The sequence below is a fragment of the Elephas maximus genome, chromosome 7 (genome assembly GCF_024166365.1).
Source record: "Elephas maximus indicus isolate mEleMax1 chromosome 7, mEleMax1 primary haplotype, whole genome shotgun sequence".
In the NCBI taxonomy this organism is placed as follows: Eukaryota; Metazoa; Chordata; class Mammalia; order Proboscidea; family Elephantidae; genus Elephas; species Elephas maximus.
In genome coordinates, this window is record NC_064825.1 from 132,644,749 (window position 1) to 132,654,872 (window position 10,124).

General features: G+C 60.6%; 1 protein-coding gene across 1 annotated transcript; it reads right to left on the reverse strand.

Annotated features, from left to right (window-relative positions):
* Positions 1-510: 510 nt before the first annotated feature.
* Positions 511-8,837, reverse strand: FGF3 (fibroblast growth factor 3). The gene is made up of 3 exons (XM_049891873.1): positions 8,618-8,837; positions 6,200-6,303; positions 511-879 (listed from the first exon to the last, which is right to left on the reverse strand). The coding sequence occupies exons 1-3, from the start codon at positions 8,835-8,837 to the stop codon at positions 511-513; spliced, it is 693 nt and encodes a 230-aa protein (XP_049747830.1).
* Between the last annotated feature and the right edge of the window lie 1,287 nt (positions 8,838-10,124).

Below are 10,124 nucleotides of genomic sequence, written 5' to 3' on the forward strand. Positions count from 1 at the left end.
CCACAAGCGTTTCCTCAGGCTGCATTGTAATCTATTAAATAACAAAGTGGAATAAAATACTTTAATGTTTCCGTTACGCAGACCCCCACTCTGCATGCTGCCGGGAAACCCCTCCGTCCGCTGGGACCTGGCATGTCAGGTGGTCCCCCGCAGGCAAGGGGGCTACTTGCCAACGTCCACCCACAGCAGCTTGCACTGGAAGCCGCCCTCCCCCTCCCCCGATCCCTTGACTCTGCTTTAACCCTTGTCTGTGAAGATCAGAAGGTCTGGGAACCTGTTGGTCCACCAAACCGAAGCCATCCCAGGAGCATGAAGCAGGGGACAGGGGTGTTGAGGGGCGGAGTTGGTCGAAGCCTGTCCTTTGGTCGGCCATGAGCTGAGATGGTGGGCGCCACAGGCACTGGCCAGTTCACAGTTGCCTGGGCTGGCCTTGGCCGTGACCTTGGAACCCAGCGTGAGGCCAGAAGGTGCAAGAGCATCACCCTTTGGTGCGTTCTCCGTGCCAGAGGGCTAAGCGTGGGCGCCCCGGCTCTGCTTTTTCTGCTGCCGCTGCTGCCGCTGCTGGGAACCCTTGCCCGGTGGCCTGGCCAGGCCACCCCAGAGCCCGGCACCACCCTGCAGCCGCCGCACCATCTCGTGGTCCTTGTGGTCCAGCACGCGGGGCAGGAACAAGGAGGACTTCTGTGTGCGGCGAGTCTTGAAGCCCCGGCGGGGCCGGCCCTTGCCGTTCACAGACACGTACCACAGTCTTTCGGCTGTGTTGGGCTGGCGCTGTGCCCCGGGCCCGCTGGGCACCGTCCGGTAGAGCCGGGAGGCATAGGTGTTGTAGCCCAGCTCGTGGATACGCTCCACAAACTCGCACTCGGCATTGTAGCTCTCCTGCGGGGAAGAGACACCGTGGTTAGTGGCTACACGAGGCCACCCTGGAGGGTGACAAGGGGGGAGGCCGGCTCCTCCCAACACCTCCCTCACTGCTCCCCTGCTCCTGCTGAGCCCAGCCGCTCACACCCACCCAACACCCTGCTTTCTCGCCCCCCACGGCTGCAGCGCACACACACATGCACACACACATGCACGCACATACATATGTGCACACACGCATACACACAAATGTACGTGCACACACACATGCACACACGTGTCCAGCAGGCCTTCCTTCATGGTGAACTTGGCCTCCAGGGCTCAGGTCAAGTGTCACTTCCTCTGTGTTGTAGAGTGGATCTGTCCCCCAAAAGCTGTGTTCAAGTCCTACCCCCACCATGCCTGTGAACGTGACCTCATTTGGAAATAAGGTCTTTGCAAATGGAGCTCGTTAAGACAATGTCACACTGGAGTAGTGTGGACCTTAAATCCAGCATGATTGGTGTCCTTCTAGGAAGAGATACAGAGAGACGCCTGGAAGAAGACGACATGAAGACAGACACACACAAAGGAGACGGCCGAGTGCAGACAGAGCCAGGGTAGAGGGATGCAGCTACGGGATGAATGCCGGCAGCCAGCAGCCGCCAGCACTAGAACAGGCAAGGAGGGTCCTCCCCTGGAGTCTCGGAGGGAGCTTGGCCCTGCCGACTCCATGATTTCAGCCCTGGTCCAATACAATGGGTGTCCTTATAAGAAGGAGACACAGACAGACACAGAGGGAAGACGGAGGCAGAGATTGGAGCACTACGGGCACAAGCCAAGGAACGCCTGGGGCCACCAGAAGCTGGAAAAGGTTAGGGAGGGTCCTCCCCTAGAGCCTGCAGAGGAATCGCAGTCCTGCCGACACCTTGATTTTGGAATCTGGCATCCAGAACTGAGAGAACGAAACCCAAAACCCACAGCCGTCAAGTCGAATTCCGACTCAGCGCAACCCTCTAGGACAGAGTAGAACTGCCCCACAGGATTTCCAAGGCTGTCATCTTTACGGGAAACTGACTGCCATGTCTTTCTCGCACAGAATGACTAGTGGTTTCGAACCGCCAACCTTTCAGTTAGCAGCCGAGTGCTTAACCGCTGCGTGACCAGGGCTCCTTAAAAAAATATGGAACGCTTCACGAAATTGTGTCATCCTTTTTTTGCCCTTAAGCCACTTGGTTTGTGGTCCTTTGTTACAGAAGGCTCAAGAGACAGGACGCCCTGGGACCTCCTGACCACTCAGGAACGGTGGCTCTCCCCCTCTTCTCTCTGGGCTCCTCAGCCTCCGGCCCCTCACCAAGGGCACTGACAGGGGTGTCCCCAGCATAGGGACAAATGTGATCGCAGAGCAGAGATGAGGCTGCCTGACCCAGCACAGCTGCACAACGCCAGCAGGGATTGGACATCTGGACAAATAAGAGGACGCCCCCTGCATCTCTTCTGAAGAAATCGCATAAAAGAAAAGGAAGACAGGGGACGGGAGAAGAGGAAGGGGAGGTGGCGTAGCGGGGTCCCATGGCCCAGGTTCTCCAGTTGAGCAATGAGTTCAGGTCCCAGCCCTGGCCTCTGAGTGTTGCTGTCCTCACCCCAAGGCTGGCACACAGTGATCCCACCAACAGGGGCCAAGGTCACAAACACACATGGAGCAGGACCAGGAGCCCGACACGAAGAAGTCTGAGTTCAACACAGACATGGCTATTCACAGGATGAACACTGGGTGGGGCGTCCCAATGCATGCCGGGGCGTGGAAGGAAATCACACTGCTAGTGGGAATCAGTGGGGACCCCACTAGACCAAGGATGGGGGGTGACAGGTGCGTCCCTGCCCTTTTGGAGCAGGGCCGGTGGAGGGAGAGAGGCAGAGTGAACTCTGCACTGAAGGTGCTGTCACCAGGGTCCCCGAAGCCTGGCTGGGCTGCTTCCCTTCAAGGTCCCCTTGTTTTGGTGTGGGGAGAGGTGGGCAAGGCTTATGCCAACCCAGTTGGGCCTTCAATCTCTGCTGGAAGTGGTAAGAATCCCAAGGGCCACCTGCCCAGGTGGTGCACCTCCTGGACAGCCAGGCTGGCCCTCCCAGCGCTGAGAACCCAGGTCGCGTCAGGCCACCACGAGGCATGGCCTCCTCCCAAGCAGACTGGGCAGGGCTGGAGGGCAGGGACAAGCAGCCAGGAGGGCCTCTCCTTCTCTTCAGGGATCATTCCTAGGGGAGTGTCCCCAGGTGAGCAGATGACAGATGCAGCTGCTGGCTGGAGGTGGACCAAAGGGCTGAAGGACATCCGTGAGCACCCACGGGCAGGCTGGGCCTAGATCCACGTGCTGAGCAGCATCTATCTGATCCAGAAGGAACTCTGGGTGCAAGATGTTTGCAGCAGCAAACCCCATTTTTTTCAGTCGCCACAGCTGCCCAGAGCAGGTAAGGGCAGAGCTGATGTGATCGGTGTGGCTTCTCCCCATCGCTCCTGCCTCTCTCCTGGTCTCCCTCCTTCAGCGGATGCTCTGCACTCCCTGGACCCCAGTGTGTGCACCCCTGCCCAGAGAGCGGGTGCCAGGCCCTGAGTCACGCAGAACGTGCTGCTGTTATGGCCCTGGGTGTGAGAGGGTGGGTTCAAGGCTTCCCCAGGCACGAGTGGGTGAGCTCAGGGCTCCCCTGGGCATGAGTGGGTGGGCTCAGGGCTGGTCAGGCATGAGTGAGTGGTCTCAGGGCTCCCCCTGGTATGAGTGAGTGGACTCAGGGCTCCCCCAGGCATGAGTGGGTGAGATCAGGGAAAGTCCCTCCCCACAGGCTCCATCTGGATCTGGACTGTGAGCAGTCCCCAGTCCCAGGTCCCTCCCAGGTGCCCCTGGACCAGAGGCCCATGATTCAGGGAAACCATAGGATAGGCTTTCTCTTTGCAGGGACACTTGTGGGGGAGATTGAGGGACACAGACCTCTGCTCTTCAAAGGGTAAGGGTCCAGGCCTTCCCGATGAGAGGCTTGCTGGGCAGGGGCAGGCACAGCACCTGCTTGCACCTTGTAGGGGCACCTGGGGCTGGACACCTGCAGCTGACACTCCCCTGCCCATGTTCCCAATGCCTGACCCACCCCCCACTGTACCAGGCCCTCTATTCACATAAACCCCTCCCTCCAGCCACACCCATTCCTGCCTCCATCAGCTTCCTGCTCCGGCTTCCCTGGCACTTGGGGAAAGCCAGCAGTGCCAGGTGGCTTGGCATGGGGACCAGGCTCTGGAGGGCAACCTGGAAAGGGTGGGGATGAAGTTGTGAGGAGAGGTGACGTTTGGAGGGATGGGGGGGCTCCTTCTAGGTGGGCATTTTGGAGATAGGAACATTTCAGGCAGTGGCAATACGGGCAAAGGCATGGAGCTGTGAGCAGCATGAATAGTTTGGAGAACACGAGAGGTTCTGGCTGCTGCAGCTGGGCCATGAGTTGCAGAATGATGGTGGGAGGTGGGAGCAGAAGGTGGCCTGGATCAGCTCCTGTATGGGCTAAGTGAAGGTACCTGGGTGATCATTTGTGGATGGCAGGGAGTTCCCAGAGATCAGAATGTGGTCGGATCTGCATTTTCAGAAGACCCCCTTGACAGGTACTAATCACAGTGTGGCATGTGATTAGTGGCTAAGAAATATTTGTTTGATGGATGAAGGAATAAATGTCTGATGGGTGGTGGATGTATGGTTGATGAATGGGGGGATGAGTGATGAATGGATGATGACGGATGGATGAATAGAAGAGTAGATGGATGGATGAGCGGATGGATGAATGATGGATGGATGACGGATGGATTGGCAGATGGATGGATGGATGGATGGGTGGGGGGTGGGGGGTGGGGGGTGGATGGATGGATGGATGGATGGATGGATGGATGGATGGATGGATGGATGGATGGATGGATGGATGGATGGATGGATGGATGGATGGATGGATGGATGGATGGATGGATGGATGGATGGATGGATGGATGGATGGGTGTGTAGATGGGTGGATGGGTGGATAGATGGATAGACGGATGGGTGAGTCCTCTCTCCCTAAGTGATAAGAGCCACTGTGGGTGGCCTGGGGCCATTTCAAGAATACAAAGTCAGTTCTCCTCTCCCCGCACTAGGTCATAAGGTCCCAGGGGCCTGGAGAGCCACACTGCCCCTCAAGAAAAACTCAGACCCAACCCTGGGCAAAGGGTATTTCTTTATAAACCACAACGGAGTTTAGAGGCTCCGGAAGAACATGCAAAAGAGGGTTGGCACTGGGAGAGTCCCTGCTTGCAGACAAAGCTTCTGACAAGAGGCCCCTGGGTTTAGAAAACAAACAGCACATTCCAACCACTGCATTTCCTGTAGCAAAACAGCTAAAACCTGTAAGACTTCAAGGAGGGTTTTCCTACGACTCTCTTCGAGCACACTGCATGATTTCAAAGAGGGAAGGGAGATTTGGGTCTGTGTCCCCCCCGCAAATGTGATTGAATAGAGAGCAGTGTCTGCAGGGAGGTGGTCCACCGTAGCGACGTCTAGGTTACGTGTGGATGGAAAACCTCTTATTGCCCAAGGAGGTATCAGCTGAATTGCATGTAATAACTAGTTTGAAGGTAGCAAATCTCCTAGTTATATGTATTTTACTCCATGTATTCCCCACTCCCAACCCCTGGAGGGGGACACAGCCAACGCCCATGGATTCACCAGACTCTTTTGTTGCTCGGAGGCCTAGACTGAGCTCCAGACCCAGATGTGAGGCTGCCGTAAGCCTGGGATGCGGGGCCCCATCAACTCTCTTTTGACTCCCACCCTTGGGAAGAACTGGCTGCCCTGCCCTCCTCTCACTACACCCAGCAGAGCCCTGGCTGACCAGGCGGAAGAGCCCAATCGACACCCCTGCTTCACCCCAAGGTTTGCTAGGGTCAGCTTGTGGAAATTTGGGGGCCATTCCTTTCCCTGCTCTCAGCATCCTGCAGGGAAGAGCAATGGGGATGACAACAAGGTATTGGGGGGACATTTCCTAACCTGGCAGCATTTGAGAGCATAGGACTTGTCACCCCCCAGTGTAACCCTCCCCACAGGCTGTGCTCCAAGTGGCTCAGCCTGGCAACTGCCTCTCACAAAAGCACTTGGGCATGAGTTACAGGGGCCAGGGCTCTGGTCCCAGCTCAGCCCTGCACAGCCCTGTTTTGGGCATGAGTTACAGGGGTCAGGGCTCTGGTCCCAGCTCGGCCCTGCACAGCCCTGCACAAAGCACCAGATGCCCATGTCCCCTCCGTCCTGTACCCTGCTGTGAGGCTATTCCATCAGGGTCCACCCGCACGAGGGACTGGACTCACCGAGGCATAGAGGCGTCCCCTCTTGTTCATGGCGAGGTACCGCCCAGAGAAGAGGCCCTTGATGGCTACAACGCCCACCTCCACGGCTGTGATCTCCAGGATACCTGGGAAGAGTCCAGAAGGCCCGTCACTTCCTCCCCTCCCACAGAGGCATAGAGGTGAGCACCTCTACCCCAACATCCCCTCTCTGCCCCAAGCGGTGCCCAGGTTTGGGCGGTGGTGAGGGCAACACACACAGTGGGAAGGGAGAAGGAGGTGGCTTTGGAAGTTCAGGGGAGGGGAGAGAATTCAAACTTGGGAGGGAAACAACATTAACATTTATAGGGGCCAAGTCTGTGCCCCGCACAGTGGCTTGGCGAGTCTGTGCCAGGCACAGTGCGGTGGCGAGCCTGGTGGTTCACTGGAGCCTCTTGACAACCCATGATGCAGTTTCATGATATGACAGACAAGGTGGCTGAGACCACTGTGATTAAGTGAAGTGCCCAAGACCACCAGAACAAGAGTCTGGGTTGGAATTCGGACCCAGGCTGCAGATACTGGGAGTCTCTCAAACGACCCTGAAGCACCTGGGGCCCCAGGTGGAGAGAGAAATCTGGTGCCCTTTGATAATAGAATCCACAGGTCACCACCCAAATGCATCTGGCGCTGGACTTGGGCAGGGAAGATCTTCCTGGGTAGGAGGATAGGGGGTGCAGTTGTGGGTCCAGAAGCAAGGTCAGACCCCAAGTTCACAAAAGTAAGGGCCTACCTTGAACTGGGCAGGGTTCGCCCATTCCCCACTGTATGTAAGAACATCTAAATTCCTCCGCCCCGTAACGTCTTTCCTTCTGGACACACAGGGCTTGCTCTCTGAGGCTTGCAACAAAGGCCCGGGCGGGGCCGTTGTCCCCCGAAAGCGATTCGGAAGAATTTGGGGGCTTCCGGCCGCGCCCTCTCCGGAGGACGCTTCTGCGGAGCTCGCGCCTGGAATCCAGCGTGCGGCGAACTCCAGGCTCAGGTGCGGGGCCGCGGGAGGCTTGGCCGGCGTGAGGAGTTGCAGGCTACCGGCCTCTCCGGTCCCGGGGCGCAGGCCTGGCGGACTCCGCGGCGCCGACCCCCGGCCCAGCGAAGCGCGCGTCTGGTTGCGAGGCACTGGCAGTAGCAGGCCCTCGCCCTCCCTCCACTTCCGGGCTGCCCGCCCTAGTTGCCCCATGGCGTTTGGGCTCCACGCCAGAGCCTCTAAGTGGAAGCCTGGATTTCGAGAGGCTGGAGGTGCCTCTGCGGGACGAGCGCGTTTCGGCTCGAGGGGACTCCCAAACGACAACTAGCTTCGCGCAGCTTGGGGGCGTCCCCGCCACACTCCCTCGCAGGGTTGCGGCTTTCCTGCGGTTTCTCGCCGCCGCCTTGAACCCACCGCGCAACTTCCTAAGCCCGGAGCGCCACACGTCGCAGCAGGGAACCCCGGCCGCCGCGGCCACACTCCCAAGCCCCCCATCCTGCCTCTGCCCTGCCGAGCTCGGCTCTCCTGCTCTCAGCGAGCAGGGCTACGTCGGGGCCCCTGGCAGGGCGCTCCGCGCCGCTAGCCTGCCTGGAGGGCGCATCTTGGCCTAGAGGCGGAGTCCCCGAGGCTGGAGGAGCCAAAGCCTGGAGCCTCGTGGGACTCACCGCACACATAGTTGGGCTGCGGTTCCTGGCTACCGGGCGGGGTGTCTCTGCGCCCCCAAGCCCAGGCGAACGTTCCTTCGTGCCTCTGTCGCTCATCCCGCGGTCCCCCACCCCGCGGCGGAGCCGCCCACCCTGCCCGTCGCTCGGTGGCCAAGGGCGGTGGCGGGAAGGGTTCTGATTCTGACCTGGGAAGATGCATGCCTGCCTGCCTGTCTACCTGTCGTCTTTCTGTCAGTGGCAGCCGCAGCCCCGGGAGCCCAGCTCTGCCTGGGCGCCTGTCATCCGTGCAGAGGCAGCGGCGCTGGCGGCCACCTGGGCGGCCTTGATCGGGGCAGATGAAGGGAACGGCCGGGCGCCCCGGGGGTCGTCAAAATAATAATAATAAAAAAAAATTAAAGAGGATGACAAATGTCTTGTCCAACACCTTTTCTCCGGCAAACTCTAAAGGCTTACACTTGTCAGAGACGCCAAAGCCGGGAAGAGTGGGACCGTGGGGCGCCTCCTGCGCGCCGCTCGGACTCGGCCAGCTTGCCAAGACCCGGAGCAGCCGCAGGACCCTCTGAACGTGACGCCCCTGTTCCCCTCTTGCCCCAGCGCGCTCTTGTGCCAGACATGGAGGGAGATGAGTCAACCTCAGGCCTTTCCCTCTGGTAGGGTCGAGGAGGCCTGCTCCCTAGGGCACCCCGGCTTGCCGTCCTCTCCCCGAGGCCCAGGCACCTCCGAGGCGCCGCTCCCACCCGCGGGACCCGCCGCGGGGCCGGGCTGGACACTCACTGTAGGCGCTGTCCTCCAGGCTGCCGTTGACGCGACCGCTCGGGTGTAGCTGCAGGTGGTACTTGGTGGCGCAGTAGAGCTTGCGGCGCCGGGGCGCCCCGCCGAGGTGCTCGTAGACGCCGCCGCGGCCGCCTGCATCACGCCGCAGCCGCGCTTCGGTGCCCGCAGCGGGCCAGCCGGGCTCCAAAAGGCTGAGCAGCAGGAGCCAGATCAGGGCCATGGCGGCATCGCGCGCGCCCGGCGAAGGCGGCGGCTGCAGGCGAGCGCGGCGCCCATGGAGGGCGGGCGGCGGGGCGGCGGGCCGTGGAGACGCCCCCGCGCCTGGCGGGGCGCACGAGGACTCGGAGGGAATGGGGGGCGGAGAGAGGGTGGGGAGGAGGGAGATAAAGAGAGAAGAAGGAAGGGAAGGAAAGATAGAAAGAGAGAGAGAGAGCGATCCAGGGATCCTTCAATTTCCACCCGGGAGTCGGTGAAGTCCCCGTGGCTGCGCAAGGCACTGAAAGAAAAGCCGGGCCCGCAACAAAAGGCCGCCGTGGTCCCTGGCGGCAGCGGGCGGGGCGGGAGGCGCGGGCGGGAGCCGGCGGGGCGCGGGGTCCAGGCGGCGTCGCCCGGCACACTCGCGCCCCCACGCAGCGCCGTCGAGCCCCGGCCCCAGCCTCCGGGCGCCCCGCGCTCCCGCGCGCCCTCACGGTTCTGAAAGATCCCCTCTCCGCCCCTCCTCCGCCCCCTCCCCCAGGCCAATTATGCCTCCGAAAATTATAGACCGAGGCCTCCAGGCGGCCGCCCCAGGTCCTGTCACCCCCTCCCGCCCCCCGTCAATCCCCCTGCACAATGGGGACGCCGCTGATGACTGATGTCCGCGAAAACAACTTGCGGGGAAGTCGAGCTGAGGAACGCCCATGAAAGGCGGCGCATAATGAGGGGGGCCGCAGAGAGCTGCGGAGGGGGGGCCGCGGGCGCGCGTGGGGACCCCGGTTGGTGTCCGCGCCGGGGCTGCCTGCAGGAGGCCCGAATGGCGAACCGGCCGGAGGGGCTTTATCGTTAAGCGCACCCCAACTGGGCAGAGCCATGGCAGGCGGTGTTTGTGCACGTCGGGTGGCCTGGGAGGGTCCTGTCCCTGCAACGGGCCAGAGTGAGAGGCTGAGGAGGTGGAGGAGGGTGAGAGAGCTAGAGGAAGGGGCACCGAGTCGGCCTGAGAGAGGGACAGAAAGGGGCACGAAGACAGCCTGAAAGAGCGAGGGCTGCGCAAGAGGAAGAGAGAGAGGGGGAGATGCCGAGAAAATGACAGGGACTCACAAAGAGACACGAAACAGAGACGGAGACCAAGAGAGCCTGGGAGCCACAGCGGTGCTCACGAAAAGCAACAAAGGAAGAGAGAGGAGAGAAACAGCAAAGGCCCAGGTGTCCCCGCCCCCCCTCGCGCCCAAGTGGCCAGAGCTGCAGTGTAGATGTCCTGGATGGCACTTGGAAGGGGGCTGCCGCAGAAACCCAGAGCCCCCTCAGCTAC